At 63.5% G+C, this 21,696-nt stretch overlaps 1 protein-coding gene and 1 non-coding gene across 2 annotated transcripts; one reads left to right on the top strand and one right to left on the bottom strand.

Annotated features, from left to right (window-relative positions):
* Positions 1-625: 625 nt before the first annotated feature.
* On the bottom strand, positions 626-16,658 carry LOC101946108 (zinc finger protein 420-like). Its single transcript, XM_065563852.1, has 8 exons — positions 16,451-16,658; positions 15,482-15,676; positions 12,447-13,493; positions 8,577-8,696; positions 8,142-8,362; positions 4,706-4,997; positions 4,119-4,226; positions 626-2,877 (listed from the first exon to the last, which is right to left on the bottom strand). The coding sequence occupies exons 2-8, from the start codon at positions 15,552-15,554 to the stop codon at positions 1,781-1,783; spliced, it is 2,958 nt and encodes a 985-aa protein (XP_065419924.1). The 5' UTR covers positions 15,555-15,676; positions 16,451-16,658; the 3' UTR covers positions 626-1,780.
* A 2,678-nt stretch (positions 16,659-19,336) lies between these two features.
* On the top strand, positions 19,337-19,500 carry LOC112061531 (U1 spliceosomal RNA). The gene has a single exon (XR_002890296.2). It is a non-coding gene; the product is annotated as a U1 spliceosomal RNA (small nuclear RNA).
* Positions 19,501-21,696: the final 2,196 nt, after the last annotated feature.

Consider the following 21,696-nt stretch of genomic DNA (forward strand, 5'->3'; position numbering starts at 1 on the left):
CCCCCCCCCCCCCCCGCCCCGGCACGGCTAGCGCCCCCCCCCAGCACTGCTAGCCCCACATGCTGCAGCCACTGGGCCCTGTTGCATTAACCCCTCGTCCACCAGCAGCACAGGCGGCGTCAGCCTTTCCAATCCCGGCAGAGGCTTTGATCCCCCCGGAGTCTCCAGCTCTGCTTGTGGGGGTGACAGATTGTCTCTGCCGTCCCTGCCCGGGCGGGAGGGACCTGCTGGGGCGCTGGGCCCCTCTTCTTCCCCTCCCATCAGTGACAGGCTTGGCCCGGCTACAGGTCCAGTTGGGGGGGGGGGATACCTCAGCCCTGCTCAGGGTCCCAGCAATCGGGGGACACCCCCTCCCACCTCTGGGAGTGCCTGTTTCATCCCTCTGCCATCAGCACAACTCATCGGCTGCCTCCCATCCCTCCCCAGTGCAGAGTGTTCACAGCCTCGGCTGAGAAACAAACCCCCCAGCCCTGTACCGCCGTCCTCCCACGCTCCCTGCCTGCCCCTACCTCCCCCCACTGCAGGGATCAGGGACACCCCCCCCAGCTAAGCCTCTGAGTCCCGGTCCGTGACTCTCACCCTCAGCCGACAGAAACCCCGCAGCTTCCCGACGCAGCGACTCCCGGTCTTTTCTACATGGTTTATTGATCACTTGCAGGGTCTGTCCAGCACTGAACTCTCTGGGCAGGGGGAAGAGGAGAAATGAGGCAGAGGGATGTGCAGGAGAAGCCTGGCTGGACTCCTGGCCCGGTCGGGCGGCCTCGGCCATCCCGGGACGACGTCATCGGCCTCTTATCAGTCGAGCTAGAATGGAACGCCTCATCATAAATACAGCTCGTTAAATACAGCCGGGAAGGGGGCGACGGCGCTGGCCAACTCCCCCAGGCAGCAGGGAGCTCCCCACAAGGGCTCTGGAGTACCACTGGCAGGGTGAACAGCGCCAGGCTCCTTGGGGAGACCCAGGGAAACGAGAGCGAGCGGGGCTGGCTCTCCGTCCTGCCGGCCAAGCCCCGGCACAGCCCATCACACGCGAGCCGTCCCAGCGCCCAGCTCCCTGGGCAGCACCGAGGGGAGAGGGCAGCGCCCCACGGGACACGGCTCCAGCTGGGCAGGACGCAGCCCACGTGTTTTCCATGGCTGGGGAATCAGAGGGGGATGGCAGGTTCCTTCTCCCCCTGCCACATCAGGTGGGTCGGGAACTCGGCAGCAAGGAGCCAATCGGGGCTGCCTCAGCTTGGCAAACCCAGAGGAGGGATCTGATCAGCTGCTAGCAAGGATGGGGCAGCCGGATACTTGGGAGAGGTGTGAGGGAATAGGGGCACGCGCCCCTCACTCTGGCTGGCAGGGCTGCGAGGGGGTCTCCTCTCCCACGTGGCGTCTCTGGTGGGCAGGTACCGGGGAACCAGCCGGCCCTAGCAGGGCAGTGAGGGGGTCTCCTGCCCCGCGTGGCGTCTGGTGGGCGGGTACCAGGGGGACCAGCTGGCCCTAGCAGGGCCGCAAGGGGGTCTCCTCTCCCACGTGGTGTCTCTGGTGGGTGGGTACCAGGGGAACCAGCCGGCCCTAGCAGGGCACTGAGGGGGTCTCCTGCCCCACGTGGCGTCTGGTGGGCGGGTACCAGGGGGACCAGCCGGGCCTAGCAGGACGGCAAGGGCGTCTCCTGCCCCGCGTGGCGTCTCTGGTGGGTGGGTACCGGGGAACCAGCCGGCCCTAGCAGGGCAGTGAGGGGGTCTCCTGCCCCGCGTGGCGTCTGGTGGGCGGGTACCAGGTGGACCAGCTGGCCCTAGCACGGCGGCGAGGGTGTCTCCTGCCCCGCGTGGCGTCTCTGGTGGGCGGACAGGCCGGCGCCGCGCGGGACGCTCTCCCCGCACTCGGGGCAGGGGCGGGCTCGGCGCCCCGCGTGGGTCCTCTGGTGGCGGCTGAGGTTGGAGCTCTGGGCGAAGGTTTTCTGGCAGCGGGGGCAGTGGAAGGGGCGCTCGCCCGTGTGCAGGATCAGGTGGGTGACCAGGTTGGAGCTCTGGATGAAGCTCTTGCCGCAGTCGGGGCAGCGGTAGGGGCGCTCGGCCGCGTGCGTGCGCCGGTGCCGGTTGAGGGTGGAGCTCTGGGCGAAGGCCCGGCCGCAGTCGGCGCAGGCATAGGGCCGCTCGGCCGTGTGCACCCGCCGGTGCGTCACCAGGGTGGACTTGACGCCGAAGCTCTTGCCGCAGTCGGGGCACTTGTAGGGGCGCTCGCCCGTGTGGATGCGCTGGTGCCGGTGCAGGTGGGAGCTGTGGCTGAAGCGCTTGCCGCAGTCGGGGCAGCGGTAGGGGCGCTCCCCGGTGTGGGTGCGCTGGTGCATGACGAGGTGGGAGCTACGGCGGAAGCGCTTGCCGCAGTCGGGGCAGCGGTAGGGCGTCTCGGCCGTGTGGGTGCGCTGGTGCCGGATCAGGTTGGAGCTCTGGGCGAAGCGCTTGCCGCACTCGGCGCAGGCGTAGGGCTCCTCGCCCGTGTGGACGCGCCGGTGCGTGGTCAGGTCCGAGCTCTGGCTGAAACCCTTCCCGCACTCGGGGCACTTGTAGGGCCGCTCCCCCGTGTGCACCGTCTGGTGCCGGATGAGGTGCGCGCTCTGGCCGAAGCCCTTCCCGCACTCGGGACACGTGAAGAGTCTGTCTCCCGGGGAGGCTCTGGGCTGGGCCACGGTCCCGTGGGGGCCTGTGAAATCCGCCCCATACAGCGCGGACTCACCCGCTCTCTCCGCCGTGGCATCGCCTTCCTGACGCTCGCAGGCCGCTCCCCGCTGAGGACTCTGGGAACGTCCCGGGAACGTCCCATACAGTTCTGCTGGCTCCAGACCATCCTGTTCGGGATTCTCCTCCGTCTCGCTCACCAGCCCCTCGCCTGCTGGGAGAGAATCCAGACACGGGTCAGTCTCGGCTCAGAAAGGGGGGCGGCAAACCAAAGAACATTCCCCTATGGCTGGGAATCTGCCCCTCAGGGACAGACCCGAGCCGGGAGCCCCTGCGGGGTTCAGGGCTCATTTAAAATCAATGCACTGACGTTCCCAGCCAGTCTGGTGGGGGAGATGATTCACAGCTGCTGTGCTGCCTTCCTGAGTCTGCAGACAGGGAGCGCGGGTGCCTGGGCTGCTGCCCAGAGTTTCCCCTGCAGCAGCAGCAAAGGGAAATTGGCAAGAATCTGGTCAGTTTCAGGGCTGCTGTGAGACTGATCCAGATCAGGTCAATTTCACTCTGTCCCTGCTGGGAGGCTCTGAACTTGGAGTTATTCACCAGGGGGACAGACAGACAGACACGCTGGGATCTAGCAATGACGGATGGACGGGGTAGGAGCTAGGGATGTGGCTAGACAGAGACGTCTCCCTTCCTGCAGCATGTGGCCATCACATTTCCAGGCAGCGACCTGGCAGCAGGAGCTCCCTACGGCCCAACCTGCTTAAATTGTCACAGATTTTAAGAAAGAAAATAATCCCTGGCTACAAAGCAGGTCATGGTCATTATCCCCATCTGTACAATGGGGAAAACGAGGCACCGGGAGGGAAAGTGACTGGCCCGAGGTCACCCAGCAGGCCAGTGCCCAACCCAGCTCTCCTGACTCCCAGGCCAGTGCTGTATCCACTAGGCCACGCTGCCTCCTGGTGCTTTTGAAGTGAACTTAATAACGGCACAAAGCGAGCAGCTGAGGCCGGAGAACTCTCGTCCCAGGCGAGGTACAGAAATGAAACCTCCTGCCCCCTGCGTCTGCGCAGCCAAGCGGCTATTTAGCTTGATGGACACTCGAACAAACCCCAGGCGTCAGGGCACCCGAGCCATAGGGCAGGGGTCTCTGAGAACCGGCAGCCTGAGCCCGCGGCCATCCTCTGGTTCGGGGCTCTGTTCCCGGCCCTGCTGCTGGGTGACCTGCACAAGCCGCGTCCCCTCTCTGGGCCCGTCTCTCCTCCCGCCCTGTGTCCGTCCGGCCTAGTCAGACTGGGAGCTCTGCAGGGCAGGGCAACCTCTGGGGGTTCGTACAGCACCCGGCACGGTGGGGTCCTGGCCCACGAGCTCTGCTAATGCAAATAGTAACAACGACAACCCACATTGGGGGCTTTGCCCTTGGTTTCCGACTCGGTTTAAGCGACTCCTCACCTGTGTGGGCGTCTCTCGGGGTCTCCTCAGCACCCCGGGGACCCGGGACCCCCGGCTCTGCCCCTCGCTCCATCCGGGAGAGTGCGTCCGGTCCGGGGATCAGAAATCCTGCTCGGGGACGGGGACAGGCGAGATCAGGGCTGGGGACGTGGCCCCACGTTTGTTACATGGAAGGGTCCATGATTCTAACACAGCCGCTTTTCAGGCTGGTCCAGGGCGTGGGGAGGTGTGGGGAGGGGGCAGGATACCGGGTGGGATGGGCCCGTGGGGCTGACCTGGGGGGCAGGGAGGGGGCAGGATACCAGACGGGATGGGCCCGTGGGGCTGACCGGGGGGATACCACAGCCCGTGGGGTCTCACTGGCCCCGCTGCAGACACGCAGGGCGGTGGGGGGATGGGGTGGGGGGGCTCTGGGAGGGCCGGGGGGCTGTAGGATGTTCAGATCTTAGTCACCCCCCTGCCCGGTGCCCATCAGCCGGTGGCGGCTGCTCCTGCCCCATGGCTGCGCCCTCCCCCCCCCGCACTGCCCCTCCTGCCCTCCCCCCGCCCTGTAGCGCCCCCCCGGCCCGGCCCGGCCCCTCCCGCACCTGCCGGCCCCGGCGCAGCAGCTCCCTCCCGCCGGCGGAGCTCGGCGCTGCGCGGCCCAGGGGCGGCTCCGGCTCCGGCTCCGGCTCCAGCCCAGCGCGGCCCCCGGGCTCCCCCCGCCCGGGCCGGGAGCAGCAGCGGGGCCGGGCGCGGATGCAGCCGCGGCGCTGACCCAGGAAGCCCAACCCCCGGGGGGGCGGGGAGAGCGGCCCGGGATGGGGGGGGGCAGCCCATGGACCCGCCCCCGACCCGCCCCTCCCGGGCGGTCCCCACCCTCCCGGAGGGGCCGGGAGGCTCCCGGACTCACAGACCGTGTCCGGGGGGAACCAGCAGGACCGGGGCCAGCAAATCGCCGCCCAGCCCCGGCTGCTCCCCGACCCCCACGCTCAGCTCCCTGCCCCCCCAGCTCAGCCCCCCGCCCCCCCGCTCAGCTCCCCTGCTCCAGGCTGCCCGCCTGAGGGGCACCGTGGGGCTGGACCGGGCACCCGGGGACCCCGCGGTCGGGCGCTCGCCTGGGAGACCCGCCTGCGATTCCCAGCTCGCCCCAGGCGGCCTGGAGAGCTTGGGCCAGGCCCTGGCCTCTGGTCCCCCCGGGCCATGGGGTGACACCCCGCCCTGCTGCATGGGGGGCCAGGCCCTGGCCTCTGGGTCCCGCCGGGCCATGGGGTGACACCCACCCTGCCCCGCACAGGGTAAAAGCAGCCTGACGGGTTAATAACTGAGCCGGGTTAATTACATCACAGGGCGTTTTAATACCTGGTGCTGCAAAGAGCCGCAGGAGACACGTTAAACAGGCGCTCGGGGCGTGTGAGCCGCAGTCTGAGTGTCCCTGCACCATGGCCTGCGAGGCACAGACACACTGGGAACGGGGCCGGGTACGTCCCTTGGGGAGACAGAGGCGTTTACACCTGTATCGGACCCCTGCTCCGGCCTGGCTGGGATCAGCGGGGGGCGGGGGCGAGCAGAGATGCCATGGGGGAGCCCAGTGGGGGTGCACAAGGCCTGGCTGGGATCAGCAGGGGGTGGGGGAGCAGAGAGGCCATGGGGGATCCCAGCAGGGGCTGCTCCGGCCTGGCTGGGATCAGCGGGGGTCGGGGGAGCAGAGAGGCCATAGGGGAGCCCAGCGGGGGCTGCTCCGGCCTGGCTGGGATCAGCAGGGTGTGTGGGGGAGCACAGAGGCCATGGGGGAGCCCAGCGGGGGCTGCTCCGGCCTGGCTGGGCCATGGGGCCGGCCTGCGCGTGGATCAGGCAGGAGAAGTCCCCAGCCGGCGTAGCGGGGCGTTAGGCATGTTACACAGGGAGCTCCCAGGGGAGGGATCCGTAACTCAGCCTTGGGGTGAAACCTTCCAGGCCCGCGCGGGTCACAGAGCAGAACCAGCAGGTTATACGGTGTCGCGGACAAACCCCTCAAGAGCATTTCCTGGGGGGCTCCTGTCACCCCTTTTACACTCCTGTTCTCTCAGCAAAGGACTCAGGGCAACTGGGAACCACAAAGCCGCTTTATTCCTCCTGGTTCGGAGCAGGAAAACCCCAAACACGCCCTGAGTGCCCGGGCCCGGCTCCAGATGCTGCATTTCAGCCCCGCCCCAGGCCCTTCCCCGCGCCCCGTCCTTAGTTCCTTCCTGAACGAGAGGAAACTCGTCTGTGTGTTTTACTAACTGACACAACGGGCCAATGAAAGCAGAAGCTAGAGAAAGAAACGCGGAGCTGGTCCTAGGGGGGTAACCACGTGCTGGAGGTAGAGAGAAGGGTAGCGTGGAGAAAACACTAGCGTGGGATGCCCGGGTCCTATTCCTGACTCTGCCACTGAGCTGCTGGCTGACCTTGGGCAAGTTACTTAATCTCTCTGTGCCCCATCTCCCTACCTGTGAGTGGGGAGAACATGTGCTTTGGCTGTTTAGCGCGTAAGCTCCTTGGGGCAGGACAGTCTCTTCCACGGGGTAGGGCCAGCCTCTGGCCCAGGGGGCCGTGGTCCCGGAGACGCTCTGGTAATACAACGGCAATTAACAGAGGACTTCGAGGGCTGAGATCTGACGAGTCCATGTCGTGTCCAGGTTATTCTTGTGTAACGAGCGAATGACACGAGGTGCCCACTCAGAGACCCCACTGCGACCTCGGCTCCCTTCCAATGGGCCTGTCAGACGCCCGGCCATCTGCACCCCTCTCCCCCCAGCTTTTCAGTTACCACCCGCTCACACCAGCTTAACCGAAGGACAGAAACTCGGTAACCTCTCAGCTCGGAGCGTACAGAGCCAGCCCGGCCCGGAGCAGCTGAGCCGCTGGTGAGCCACCGTGACACCAGCCAGCCCGTCCCGCTAACCAGCATTTACACGCCCAGCGGGCTTGTGCCTGCAGAGACCGGCCAGTCGGCTGGGCTGATAGACGGAGCGGCCCGATCCCCAGGCAGTGTGAATCCACACAGACCCCGACGGGGCTGCGGCCGATTCACGCCAGCCGGGGACCCGGCCCCACCGACCCCGACGGGGCTGCGGCCGATTCGCGCCAGCCGGGGACCCGGCCCCACCGACCCCGACGGGGCTGCGGCCGATTCACGCCAGCCGGGGACCCGGCCCCACCGACCCCAACGGGGCTGCGGCCGATTCACACCAGCCGGGGACCCGGCCCCACCGACCCCGACGGGGCTGCGGCCGATTCACGCCAGCCGGGGACCCGGCCCCACCGACCCCGACGGGGCTGGGGCCGATTCGCGCCAGCCGGGGACCCGGCCCCACCGACCCCGACGGGGCTGGGGCCGATTCGCGCCAGCCGGGGACCCGGCCTCACAGACCCCAACGGGGCTACGGCCGATTCGCGCCAGCCGGGGACCCGGCTCCACCGACCCCAATGGGGCTGCGGCCGATTCGCGCCAGCCGGGGACCCGGCCTGGATTAGGTGCCAGGAGGAGTGACACCAGCCTCAGCCCCTGCGGCTCAGGGATCAAGCCCCTGCTGCTTCCCGGGGAATCGGCCCTGGCAGGCCGGGCTGGTAACGTCTCTCTGGCCAGAACCAGGGTTGGGATAAAACTTCCTGGCTCTGTCCGACCGCTGGAAATCAGCTGGGTCCTGGGATCAGAAGAAATGTCTGTTTGGAGCCACTTCACCGCCCGGCTGGGACCCCTGCACCCAGCGCGGAGGAGGGGCCGGTCGGGGCTTTCCCTCCCTTCCCCCTTGCCCCCAGGCTGCTGGAGGGGCCCGGCAGTGGGGAGGGGGAGCCCGTCGGGGGGCTGGGTAGTCAGGGGGTCAGCGATCACCTCAGGGCACCATGTTGGGGCATTTGTAGGGGCGCTCCCTGGGGTGGATCCTCTGGTGCCGGGTGAGCCCCGAGACCTGGCCAAAGCTTTTCCGGCAGACGGGGCACTGGAAGGGGCGCTCGGCCGTGTGGGTGCGCTGCTGGCTGATGAGGGTGGAGCTGGCCCCAAAGGCCCTCCCGCATACAGACCATGTGGGTCCGGCGGGGCTTGACCAGCTGGGAGCTGTGGCTGAAGCCCTCCGCACATTCGGAGCAGCGGTAGGAGCGTTTGCCTGTGTGGATGCGCTGGGGGGTGACGAGGTGGGAGCTCACCTGGAAGCCCTTCCAGGACCAGCAGGCCGGGAACTTGTAGGGTTTCTCCTCCGTGGGCAGGCTCCGGTGCCGGATGAGGTTGGAGCTGTGAGTGAAGCCTTTCCCACATTCAGGGCACACGTAGGGGCGCTCCCATGTGGACGTGCCGATGCCTGGTCATGTCTGAGCCCAGGGCAAAGCCTTTCCCACAGTCGGGGTATTTGTGGGGGCTCTCCCCCGTACGGATGGCCTGGTGTCTGATAAGCTGGGGGCTCTGACGGAAGCTCCTCCCACACTCCTGGCACCGGTACAGCCTGTCTGCGTTGTGCTCACCCTCGGGGCTCCCAGACGCGTTCCCCTGGGACTGACCCAGCACCATCCCACACGGTTCCGCTCGCTCCCGATCCTCCTTCTGGGGATCCCCCTCCTCGCTCTCGCTCGCCGGCCCATCACCTGCAGGATTCAACATGTTAAAGCTCCCAGCCTGCCTGGGTGGGAAGCAGAATCCAAATGGGAATCCCAGCACCACCTTCCTGAGTCTGCAGCCAGCCCACCTGGGGCCTCTGTGTGCTCAGAGCCTCCCCAGCCGCAGCAGAGGGAAATGGGCCCAGAACCGGGACAGTTGCACAGCTGCCTTTGAAATCAGCCAGGCAAAGCACTGGGTCGTCCGGCACTTACAGCCTGTTCCACGCACAGCTCTGGCACCGTCCCTGGGCTTCTCTCCAGCTGCCCCGCGGCTCCCGGCCCCCAGCCAGAGCCCAGCCACCTCCCGGCTCAGCACCTTTCCCCTGACCTGGCTTGGAGTGGGAGCTGATGGGAAAGGCAGGAGGAGGGATCCGTGCAATGGGGAGGGGCTGATGGGAGCCGTACCCCCTCCCCTGCTTTGCAGTTCTGTCACAGCTCTCTTCTGAACTGGGATTGAAACGTCTGTCCTGTCTCCTCTGGGCGGGAGCCGCTTTGCGTCCTGTGAGCTCGAGCTGCGCCACACGCCCCCTTGGGTTACAGTCCAAAAAGACTCATGTAGTGCAAGGGAAGAAGGAGGATCCGGGGAACTACAGGCCAGTCAGCCTCACCTCAATCCCTGGAAAAATCATGGAGCAGGTCCTCAAGAAATCAATTATGAAACACTTAGAGGAGAGGAAAGTGATCAGGAACAGTCAGCATGGATTCACCAAGGGGAAGTCGTGCCTGACTAACCTAATTGCCTTCTATGCGGAGATAACTGGCTCTGTGGATGAGGGGAAAGCAGTGGACGTGTTATTCCTTGACTTTAGCAAAGCTTTTGATACGCTCTCCCACAGTATTCTTGCTGGCAAGTTAAAGAGGTATGGGCTGGATGAATGGACTGTAAGGTGGATAGAAAGCTGGTTAGATCGTCGGGATAAATGGGTAGTGATCAATGGCTCCATGTCTAGTTGGCAGCCGGTTTCAAGCGGAGTGCCCCAAGGGTCGGTCCTGGGGCCGGTTTTGTTCAATATCTTCATTAATGATCTGGAGGATGCCGTGGACTGCACTCTCAGCAAGTTTGCAGATGACACTAAACTAGGAGGCGTGGTAGATACACTAGAGGGTAGGGATCGGATACAGAGGGACCGAGACAAATTAGAGGATTGGGCCAAAAGAAACCTGATGAGGTTCAACAAGGACAAGTGCAGAGTCCTGCAGTTAGGACGGAAGAATCCCATGCACTGCTACAGACAAGGGACCGAATGGCTAGGCAGCAGTTCGGCAGAAAAGGACCTGGGGTCACAGTGGACGAGAAGCTGGATATGAGTCAACAGTGTGCTCTTGTTGCCAAGAAGGCTAACGGCATTTTGGGCTGTATAAGTAGGGGCATTGCCAGCAGATCGAGGGACGTGAACATTCCCCTCTATTCGGCATTGGTGAGGCCTCATCTGGAATACTGTGTCCAGTTTTGGGCCCCACACTACAAGAAGGATGTAGAAAAATTGGAAAGAGTCCAGCGGAGGGCAACAAAAATGATTAGGGGTCTGGAGCACATGACTTATGAGGAGAGGCTGAGGGAACTGGGATTGTTTAGTCTGCAGAAGAGAAGAATGAGGGGGGATTTGATAGCAGCCTTCAACTACCTGAAGGGGGGTTCCAAAGAGGATGGAGCTCGGCTGTTCTCAGTGGTGGCAGATGACAGAACAAGGAGCAATGGTCTCAAGTTGCAGTGGGGGAGGTCTAGGTTGGATATTAGGAAACACTATTTCATTAGGAGGGTGGTGAAGCACTGGAATGGGTTCCCTAGGGAGGTGGTGGAATCTCCACCCTTAGAGGTTTTCAAGGCCCGGCTTGACAAAGCCCTGGCTGGGATGATTTAGTTGGGGATTGGTCCTGCTTTGAGCAGGGGGTTGGACTAGATACCTCCTGAGGTCCCTTCCAACTCTGATATTCTATGATTCTATGATTCCTTTCAGTTAGTCAGTGTCCCATGCCATGAGCCTCCCCCATGGGGGAGTTCTTGGTCCCCCGCGTAGGGTGAGGACTGGGGAATTCGGGGACACATCCGTGCTGAATTAATCTTTACATAGCAGGGGTAGTCGTTGTACTTTGCCAAAGTCCAAATTTCTCGGTCAAGGGCCAGACTCCAGAGACAATAACAACAATGAAATAAGTAAAGAGATTTCAGGGTCCGGGCAAACGTGTCTGGCGGTCCGGATTTGCCCGGCGTCCCCTGTTCTAGTGGGACTGACCAGTCAGTGACATCCTAGGTCAATGAGAAGCAGATCTCAAGGACGGGGACGGAGTACATGAAGAACTGGGCGGATGGCAGGGACTGGAGAGACATGCGAGAAGGCAGGACAGGAAAGAAGTGACAGTTCGTGTCGCTGTAAATAAGGAAGGGGCCATGTTTTAATGCTTGGTAATAATTATCATTTTTGCATTTCTTTACAATTGTTCTGTTTGTGACGTTGTGTGTAAAGCAGCTAACCAGCGATGGTGCCTTGGGTGACGTTAAACAGACATTGCAGGCGGTCTCTGTGCCGTTCAGGGTTACCGAGTGAGGAGTGTACGAATGATCGATACCCGTACGGCTGGTTTAAAACTCCAATGATCTGATCTGGCTCCGGTCCCAGTTCAATTGGATACGCGGGGTCCCGCTGAAATTGTTGTGAATGACGGGGTATGGGACAGAGCTACACAGACCCTGCAGCCCCCCAGAGGGGAAGTCAGGTCATTAGCCCAGGGACCTGATGGGACAGTTGGGTTTATAACTTCGGCCTGCGTGGGAAGTAACCATGAAAAGTCCGTCAGGTTATCCTGAGTCGCGGATGATGTTACAGGCAGGTGACAAAACCCAGACCGAGCCTGAATTAGTTCAGCCGAAGAGACCGATTGCTACGGCCCTGGGACTGTGTGTGTTAAGGTCTGAACTTCATAAATACGAAAACGGGGGAACGAAGTAACTTACACTAAGTTTGTCCATATGGAAATAAATTTAATTGGTGAACATAATGATGAGGTGCTGGGCCGGGCCGCCCACCTCCCCCTTTGCAGGGCCTTAAAGAAAGAGACTTTGGGGGGAAAAACCGAAACAACCAGACGGGTCTCCTGGAGCGAGTTTCCCCATCCTGGCTGCCACCCCCGTCTCCTGGGATCTCACCCTGAGAAATGTCCACCCAGCCCGGGCCAGAGAGCGGGACCCACAGGCCACGGCCACCCCCAGCTCCAGCCAAAGCCCAGACAACACCTGGGCTGAACAGATCAGACGTTTGGCTCCAGCCCGTCTCAGCTCCCTTCTCCTGTCTCGTCACTGCCAGCGCTGATGCACCCAGGAGACGCTCAGACAAAGGGCCTTTCCTCTCTCCGGCGGACGGGAACGGGACCGCGGACACTAACAGGGTAAGCCTGGCTGGCTTCGTACTTCACACTGCACAGGCTTTACCGGCTCGGCCTTTGCTGCGTCGTTACGAAACGGTTCCCAGGCTGCGGAACGGTGTGTGCCCTGGCGCTGAGCGGGCAGCGGTCTCTGCACCCCAACGCCGGCCCGTGTTTAACACTGAGTAACGGTGGACAGCGGCTGGGTTATGTTAACACCTCCGGCCCATTCACGCCGTCCCCCTACGCCGGGCTGGCAGGAGGGAAGAGCTGGTCAGGAATGCTGGGGGCTGCCGAGCCGGAGGAGTCCCCGATCGGCCACACCCGACGCCAGCGAGCGGGCGGCTGGCTAGAGCGCCCCAGAGACCAGCCGGGGTCAGTCCCCCGCGTGTAGCCGCTGGTGCACCAGCAGGTTGGCTCTCTGGCTGAAACGCTTGCCGCAGCCGGGGCACTGGTGGGGGCGCTCGCCCGTGTGGGTGCGCTGGTGGGTCAGCAGGTTGGCGCGCTGGTTGAAGCTCTTGGGGCAGCGGGGGCAGCGGAAGGGGCGCTCGCCCGTGTGCAGCACCTGGTGGGTGAGCAGGTTGGAGCTGCGGTTGAAGCTCTTGCCGCACTCCAGGCAGCGGTAGGGGCGCTCGCCCACGTGGATGCGCCGGTGCCGGTTGAGGGTGGAGCTCTGGGTGAAGCGCTTGCCGCACTCGCCGCAGGCGAAGGGGCGCTCGGCCGTGTGCACCCGGCGGTGGTTGACCAGCGTGGAGCGCACGCTGAAGCGCTCGCCGCAGTCCGGGCACTGGTGGGGGCGCTCGCCCGTGTGGGTGCGCCGGTGCTGCGCCACGTCCGAGTTGGTGCGGAAGCCCTTGCCGCAGTCGGGGCACTTGCAGGGGCGCTCGGCGGTGTGGGTGCGCTGGTGGGCCAGGCGGTGCGAGCTACGGCGGAAGCGCTTGCCGCACTCGGGGCAGGGGTAGGGGGCCTCGGCCGTGTGGCTGCGCTGGTGGATGATGAGCTCCGAGCTCTGGCGGAAGCGCTTGCCGCACTCGGCGCAGTGGAAGGGCTCCTCGCCCGTGTGGAGCCGGCGGTGGCTCACCAGGTCCGAGTTCTGCCGGTAGCTCTTGCCGCAGTCCGCGCACTGGTACGGCCGCTCCCCCGTGTGCACCGTCTGGTGCCGGATGAAGTGCGAGCTCTGCGTGAAGCTTTTCCCGCACTCCGGGCAGGTGTAGAGCCGCCCTGGCCGGGCCGTGGCTTCGCTCGGGTCCATTGTGTCGCCCCCGCGGGGGGCGGGTTCATCCCCACTCTCCTCCGTGGGGTTCCCCTGCTGCCCCTCGGAGGCTTTCCCCGGCTCCGGAGTCCGGGAAATGTCCCCTCCAGCTCCTCCTGGCAGCGTCTCATTCGCCACCCCTGGCTGAGTCACCTCCTCCTCGTTCCCACGCGCTGAAAGAAAGAGAGAATTCAGACACCCGTCACGCCCTGCGCTGGACTCCTCAGGTCAGGGGAACAAACCCGAGGTGTAAAAAATCCCCTGGCTGCTGGCACTGCCCCTGGTGGGAGGAGAGGCCGGGAACTCCCAGAGGATTCAAGCTCTCATTTCTGGCCCTTCTTGTTGGGAGGCTGATTTTGTAGGGAGCCCGATGAGGCCGCACTGCCTTCCTGAGTCTGCAGACAGGCAGCTCTGGTGCTGCTCAGAGATCCCCAGCAGCAGGAAACTGAGAAGACACTGGTCATTTTCAGGCTGTTTCCTGTGGGCTCCTGTGACACTGACAAGAGTCAGGTCGATTTCACTCTGGCGGCCTGCAGGGGCTCTGAGCACCAGCAGAGGGAGCACTTGGGGCTATTCCGGAGGGGGGGGGTGTAGATTGGGTACACTAGGATCCATGGGTGGATGGACAGATAGTGCAGGGTCAGGGACAAGACCGGACCCGTCTCCTTTGCTGCAGCGAGTGGCCGCCAGGTTCCCCACACCCCTAACTGGAGCGTTGCAGGAGTCCCCGCGGTTCAGCTTCACGCACAGATGTCAGCACTTTCGAAATGTACTTAGAAAACGACCCTGCAAGTCCCAGGACGTCGGCTGGGCGGGCGTGGGAACGATCCGTGAAAGTGACCGCGCTGCCGGATACCGGGCACAGCCGGCCAGAGACGCTGGGTGACTAGTCAGCATCAGCGCGACCCCCGTGCGTCACCCCAGGGGAATTACCCGTGTGATGGGCGCTGAGGGGCAGCGCGGTCTGGTGGGTCAGACTCACAGAGCTTCCGGCCAGAACAGACCCGGACAAAGATCCCTTTAGTAGCTGCTATTTCCCCCCTCGCAGGGACTAAAACACCACAATCAAGTCACTCCTCCGCCTTTGGAGTCCTGGGCTCTATTCCCAGCTTCACCACCGGCTGCTATGTCCTCTCCCTGGGCTTCTGTTTGTCCTCACACCCCTCCCCTCACTGGCCGTTCACACGGCCGGGTCCGCGGGGCAGGGACTGTCTCTCGCTAGGTGTATGTCCAGCTCCGAGCACATGGGCTCCTGAGCTCAGTCCGGGCTAGATGCTCACGTCACACAAATCATTATTCTTCTTCACAAGGTACAACATGAAAAAAGCAAGGAACGTAATGAGGTCACAATCTGGGCTGAGGCCTGGGGAGGCCGGGAGGCCTTTGCAGTGATTATATTACTGCTCTGGGCCTCCCTCGCAGCTGTTCACCTGGAGGTCGCAAAGCACTGTGCAAAGATGGTTCACGGTGCATGATCTGCCTAACAACAGGGAAACCGAGGCACAGAAATGGGAAAGGAGGCGGCGGAGCTGGGAACCCAGGTCATAAGAGCCAACAAAGAATTGACCGTAAGGTGGTAGATATTGGTTGTTGTGGTGAGATTTCGTGTGCGCACACTCACCACCTGAGACACTGCGTGTGAGTCCGTGTCCCCACTGCCTTGCACTAGGCACGTAACCACACCTCTGTAAATGTTGTGTGTGGAGGGGGACGGCGGCCTGGAGTTTAAACTAATCTGGTGAGCTGCTTCGCCCTCAATACAGAATTAACACCCCAGCCGCATTTACTCCCCCGATCCTGAAATCCCCTCCCCACGCGCTGGCGGCAGGGGCACCACCGGGCGAGTCACTGACGGATGAGCGAAGGAACCGCATTTCCTAACCGCTGGCCCCAGCCGGTTTGCTTCATGCCGGCGGCAGCATCTGCCCAGTCAGCGTCTCTGCGGCCCCTGCACAATCAGCTGCCCCGTTGTGTTGTGTGGGTCTCTCACAGGGCAGTAGGGCAGAGAAAAACATTTACAAACATAAAATGGGGTTGAGGAAAAGGCCGGGGGCGGGGCAGCCCCTGGAAGGCCTGTAAAGCCCCTTCTGTTACTGCCCAGGATGTAAAGACCCCAGGAAGCCAGGGGTGAATTTCTGAGCCGGTTTAAGCGATTCCTCACCTGTGCGGGCGTCTCTCGGGGTCTCCTCAGCGCCCCAGGGGTCTGGGACCCCCGGCTCTGCCCCTCGCTCCATCCGGGAGAGCGCGTCCGGTCCGGGGATCAGAAATCCTGCTCGGGGACGGGGACAGGCGAGATCAGGGCGTGCGATGCACCAGGAGAATAGAGAGGAGTCGCATCTGACGCGGGGGTTAGGTTCTAAAGTCAGCGTGTGAGGCGAAAATCGCGTCGAGTCAAATTCCCATTGAGTGGAATGGGGGGCGGAATCGCCCGCGCTACAGGTACAGTATTTAAATTGTTAGTTTTCTCTTTTTTTAATTTTCATTTTATGTTTTGCCGAGCGCGTATAGTTAAAATCGTGTCAGTTTAATCTGCGTATGAGGCGTCTCCCCTTGTATCTGCTACAGGGAACGTCCCATGATTTTAACCCAGCCCCGGCCTGCTCCGGGGGACGTGGCCTGACCCAGGGGGGCAGGACACCAGGCGGGATGGGCCTGTGGGGCTGACTGGGGTGCAGGGAGGGGGCAGGACACCAGGCAGGATGGGCCTGTGGGGCTGACCAGGGGGCAGGGAGGGGGCAGGATACCGGGCGGGATGGGCCCGTGGGGCTGACCGGGGGGCAGGGAGGGGGCAGGACACCAGGCGGGATGGGCCTGTGGGGCTGACCGGGGGGCAGGGAAGGGGATGCCACCCCGGGGGGTACCACAGCCCCTGGAGTCTCACTGTCCCCGCTGCAGACACCGAGGGCGGTGGGGGTGCAGGATTGGGGGGCTCTGGGAGGGCGGGGGGGGCCTCTGGGATGTTCAGATTTGAGTCACCCCCTGCCTGCCGCTCCTGCCCCATGGCTGGATGGGGGTCTGCGCCCATCCACCCCGCACTGCCCCCATCCCCTCCTGCCCTCCCCCCGCCCCCTTCCAGCCCCCCACACCTCCCCCCGCCCTGCAGCGCCCCCCGGCCCGGCCCCTCCCGCACCTGCCGGCCCCGGCGCAGCAGCTCCCTCCCGCCGGCGGAGCTCGGCGCTGCGCGGCCCAGGGGCGGCTCCGGCTCCGGCTCCGGCTCCGGCTCCAGACCAGCGCGGCCCCCGGGCTCCCCCCGCCCGGGCCGGGAGCAGCAGCGGGGCCGGGCGCGGATGCAGCCGCGGCGCTGACCCAGGAAGCCCAACCCCCGGGGGGGCGGGGAAAGCGGACCGGGATGGGGGGGGGCCCATGGACCCGCCCCGCTGCCGGGCGGGGGGCGGCACAGATAGGGTCCGTCTACAGCGCATCGCCCACCCGGGGCTGCGGCCCCTGCTAGTGCGCTCGGGGCAGAGCCGAGGCCGGGGCGCGGAGCAGGCGGAGACGGCCCCTTGGTGCAGGGTCAGCCCCCGGGTCTCCCCATCACCCGCCGCCCCTGGCTGAGGAGGGGGGGTCCCGGAGCCCACCCCCACCCCCTCCTGCCCCCCAGGAGACAGACAGACAGGGCCGGCCTGGGGGGCTGTGGGCCCTGCATTGCGGGGGGTCCAGGAGGGGGAGCTGGTGTTTGGGGCTGCGGCGGGGGGGACGGGGACAAATTCCTCCGGCAGTAGCTCTGGGGAGCCCTCGGCGGTGCCCAGTGATCCTGGGCAGGGCAGAACTGCAGCCCCGGCCCCGTCAATCCTCCCCCCGGGGGTGTGTATGGGGGGGGGGCTCTGGGAAATACTCTCTGAGACTGGAAACCCCCCTGGGGGGCTTGGAGCTGGCGGGTGAGGGGGTAAAGCCAGACCCTGCTCTGCTCACCCGGCCGCAAGCAGGCCCAGCGAGCGCCGGCCGATGCCAGGGCTCGCCCGGGGGCTGGGTTGGGCCGTTCCACAGGCACAGTCCAGGGGATTTTCCAGCCGTTTTGTTTGTTGGGTTTTTATCACGTTGCACGTCGCAGTTGTGGGAGGTCGGGGGGGGGTCGGACGGTTATTTCCTGCCAGCGATGGGGAGACTCAACACATTAACGCTTTACGGCTGTTCAAACACGTGTCGCCATCGCGTGTCGGAACCCACACGGGAATGTCCCAAAATCTAACGCGGACCCGGGCTCCGACAGCTCGTGTCGTACTGACGTTTTCATCATTATCGACGGTAACATGGGGGGGCGGAACGAACCTTGACTGACATTTACCGATAAAAATCTCGGCCGTTCCAAGCCCAGGTACCGGTACCAGCCAGCAGTGGGGGGCCCGTGCCCCACGCTGCGTGGGGTGGATCACAACAGTTCTATCCAGGGTAGAAAAATACCAACAATCCTAGGAACGGCCCCACCGGGTCAGACCACGGGTCCCGCTAGCCCCGTGTCCTGTCTGCCCACACTGGCCGGTCGGTGCCAGGCGCCTCGCAGGGAATGAACAGAACTGGGCGATTATCCGGGCGGCCAGGCCCAGCTTCCGGCAGGCAACATCCAGCAAATGCTCTTGTAGCCTTGTGTGCCAGGAGATGGGGACACACAGTTACACACAGAGACACACACACACACAGAGACACAGACAGAGACACACACACAATGCAGTCTGTGAGGTCACTGGGGCTTTCTGTGCCAGGAGATGGGATCTTTATGTGTACTAACCACACACACACAGTTACACACAGAGACACACACACACACACACAATGCAGTCTGTGAGGTCACTGGGGCCTTCTGTGCCACACAGCCACACACACACTCACACACACACAGAGACACCTCCCCCAGCCCCCCGCAGTCTGTGAGGTGACTGGGGCCTTCTGTGCCAGGAGATGGGATCTTTATGTGTACTAACCACACACACACAGTTACACACACAGACACACACACACACACCGCAGTCTGTGAGGTCACTGGGGCCTTCTGTGCCACACTCACACACACACACAGAGACACCGCCCCCACCCCCCCGCAGTCTGTGAGGTGACTGGGGCAGGGACTGTCTGCTGGCTCCGTGTCCGTGCAGCACCCAGTGCGATCGGTCCATCCCTGGGCCCGTCGGTGCCGTACAAACCACCACACTAGGCGCTAGGGTGACCAGACAGCAAGTGTAAAAAATCAGGACGGGAGTGGGGGGTAATAGGAGCCTATAGAAGAAAAAGCCCCCAAAATTGGGACTGTCCCTATAAAATCGGGACATGTGGTCACCCTAGTAGGTGCTGGGCGCCCCGGTGACATCTCGCCTGCTCTGACCAGCGTGTGCTGCATTCAGGGACTCGGCAGCCCTGGGGTCGTTGTTGTGCCGTTTGGCCGGCGCTTTCCCTCTGGGGGCGTTTGCGGGGCCTGGGCCTGGCGGAACACGTCCCCACTGGGTTGGGCCGTGGCGAGAGCCGCTGAGACACCGGCTGCGAGAGCATCTTGCCACGAGCTCGGTGCGGCGTCGGGGGCAAGGGCGGGTGCCGGGCTGGTCACAGCCGCAGCGACTCGCCTGGGCCCCGGGCAGTGGTTAGTTCCCGGGGGAGCTGTGGGGACCCCCCGGCAGAACACGCTCACACACAGACACACGCAGACCAGCCCGCAGGCCACGGGCCCCACAGACCCTGCGGGGGGGGGGGAGGGGTATGTGTCACACCCGGGCTGGGGCCAGGGGCTGTACAGGGACGGCGTTGCACAGCTGGGGCTGGCCAGGGCAGGGGCGGGGCCGCGTGAGCACGTATGCAGATCTCCGTGCGAGCGGAGCATTGTGGGAACGGGACCAGGCTGACGAGCACAGCCCTAGTTGATCGTGCGGGGCTCGGTGGCGAGAAGTCTCCGAGCCCGGGGCCTGTCGGAGCAGCTGGCGGCGGTGGGGGCCGGTGTGGGCGGGGCCGGCGGTCGGTCCGAGTCGGGCCCCACCGTGTGTTGAGAGTGTGGGGCGAGCGAGGGCGGGCGGCGGCCGGGGCGAACCAACTCATACTTACCTGGCAGGGGAGATACCATGATCACGAAGGTGGTTTTCCCAGGGTGAGGCTCATCCATTGCACTGCGGGTGTGCTGACCCCTGCGATTTCCCCAAATGCGGGAAACTCGACTGCATAATTTGTGGTAGTGGGGGACTGCGTTCGCGCTCTCCCCTGGCAAGCGGGTGCAAAGACAGGCTGAATCTAGGAACTATGAAGTGGTGTTAACGTTTCCTAATTCCTTAGCTGGTGGGTTTGTTTATTGTGTTCCTGATTACTTCATTCTGTGCGGACAGGTTGACATCAGTCAGGGTTGTGTGAGGTCTTCTAAAAGCATCTTGCTGTTTTCTTTCTTGTCTACAGCTTTTTACTGAGGGGTTCTTACACGGGGACTTGGGACCCCTCAAGGGTGTTATGAGGTCACATGAGGGGTTGTAAGTTGTCAGTCTCTACACCAAGCCCTGCTTTGCATCCAGCATTTATAATGGTGTTAAATATATAAAGTGTTTTTAATTTATAAGGTGGTGGGGGGGTCCGCACTCAGAGGTTTGCTATTTGAAAGGGGTCACCAGTACAAGTTTCAGAACCCCCCCGCTTTTACCGCCCCGTGCCCCTCGGCTGTAATGGGGGACTGCGTTTGCGATTCCCTTGGCACGCAGTGAAGCACAGACGAAGCTGGGAAGGCGCGAGGTCGGGCGTGCGCTGCTCTCTGTTCTGCTCTGGTGCCTGGTGGGGGGCTGCAGCTGATCTGTTCCTTTGCAAGTGGCTCTGTGTCCCCTGCCTTGCTCTCCAGTCTGCACTATGGGGACTTGACCCATGGCCTCACTCACCCCAAGGAGCCCCAGCGGCTCCTCTGCCCCCTGCCCACAGCCCTTTGCCCATCCATCCCTCTTGGGCTCTCACCCCTCTGGCAGAAAAACAGCCCCTCCAAAACCTGTCTCACCTGGCAGCACTTGTCCAGGAGGCAGGTTCCCGGCCTGCCCCAGGGCGCCTTTGGCTTTTGCTGTCCGTTCTCTCTCTCGGGGCACGGCGGCACTACGGAGACTGGGCCGGCAGAACGCTGTGGCGGAGGAGGTCTGTCTGTCTGTCTGTCGCTTTACCCCACCGCCTCCCCGAACGCCGTCAGCTACGCTGGGGGTTAGGCCGGGTATCCGTGTCGCCCAGGAGCGGGTTTGTCTTTCTCACACCCCGGCCGGCCGGCGCGATGTAGACGTGACGGTTCAGCACACACCAAGCCTCTGGACTGGTCTCCTGGGGAACTTACATCAGCACAGCTCCATCTGTCAGGGGTGCGGAGGGAAGAATTCTTCCATCGACCTAGCTCCCGCCTTTCAGGGAGGTAGATGTCCCACGCCGACGGGACAAGCCCGGCTGGCGTCTAGACTGGAGCACCGCGGTGGCACAGCCGTAGCGGCTTACGCGGAGCCATAAGAAAGGCCGTACTGGGTCAGAGCAAAAGTCCATCCAGCCCAGTGTCCTGTCTTCCGACAGCGGCCAATGCCAGGTGCCCCAGAGGGAATGAACAGAACCGGGAATCATCAAGTGATCCATCCCCTGTCACCCATTCACAGCTGCTGGCAAACAGGCCAGGGACACCATCCCTGCCCCTCCTGGTGAATAGTTCTTCCCTCAGGGAGGCCCTGGGGCTCTCTCGTCCTCAACCTGGCTCCCACGTGCCCACAAGCTGGCGCTGTTACAGACAAGAAAGCGTGTAGTAGGCAAAGGCAGAGGAGCCAGAGAGCTGAACCGGAGAGCCGGGGCGGGCGCCCATCCTGTGGTGCCAGTTGGTGCCGGGTGTCCGCCCCATCTGCCCTCCGCAGGGGCTGCTTCCGTTGAAGAGCGCCGGCCTGGGCCCACCCCCAGCTGCCTTCGAAAATGTACGTAAGGAACTGGAGGGAGAGGGCGACGCGTTGATTGTGGGGGAGGAAAAAGGGCCAGATCGAGGGCAGAGCGGGAGCTGGGGCCGGGTCGGGGGCTGGCCACACGGGGAAATACCGCTCTGCTCCGTTACATATTTCACATTATCGCTGAACACAGATTTTTTTAAATTACTCTAGGGAAATATTTTCTTTCCAAACAGATTCCATCCCAAACGATGGTGCAAATATGCTCCCCCGGCGCCCGTCTCCCATTACCCCAATATCCGAGCATCTTCCTAATCTGCAGGGGAGTTCTCCTCCCACACTCGTGTGAGGTCGGGAAGTGCCACCAGCCCCATTTCCAAGACGGGGAAACTGAGGCCTAGAGAGACCGAGTGATGTGCCCAAGGGCACCCAGGAAGTCTGTGGCAGAGCAGGGGGCAGGGGCCGGATGCTTTTTCTTAAGGATGTTCCCCCCCTCCCGCCCCCCGGTCTGGGCTGCTCCTGGATCGCT

This window comes from Chrysemys picta, chromosome 12 (assembly GCF_011386835.1).
Source record: "Chrysemys picta bellii isolate R12L10 chromosome 12, ASM1138683v2, whole genome shotgun sequence".
NCBI classification, from domain to species: Eukaryota; Metazoa; Chordata; order Testudines; family Emydidae; genus Chrysemys; species Chrysemys picta.

Bases quoted from the DNA above. Each gene is read 5' to 3' on its own strand.
- LOC101946108 (XM_065563852.1), bottom strand. From the start codon at position 15,554: ATGGAGCGAGGGGCAGAGCCGGGGGTCCCAGACCCCTGGGGCGCTGAG. The intron at 4,998-8,141 runs GTCTGTATGCGG...TGAGTCCGGGAG, and splicing joins AGCCCCGCCGGACCCACATG to CCTCCCGGCCCCTCCGGGAG. The intron at 4,227-4,705 runs GTGCGGGAGGGG...GTCCCCGAGCAG, and splicing joins TGCTGCGCCGGGGCCGGCAG to GATTTCTGATCCCCGGACCG.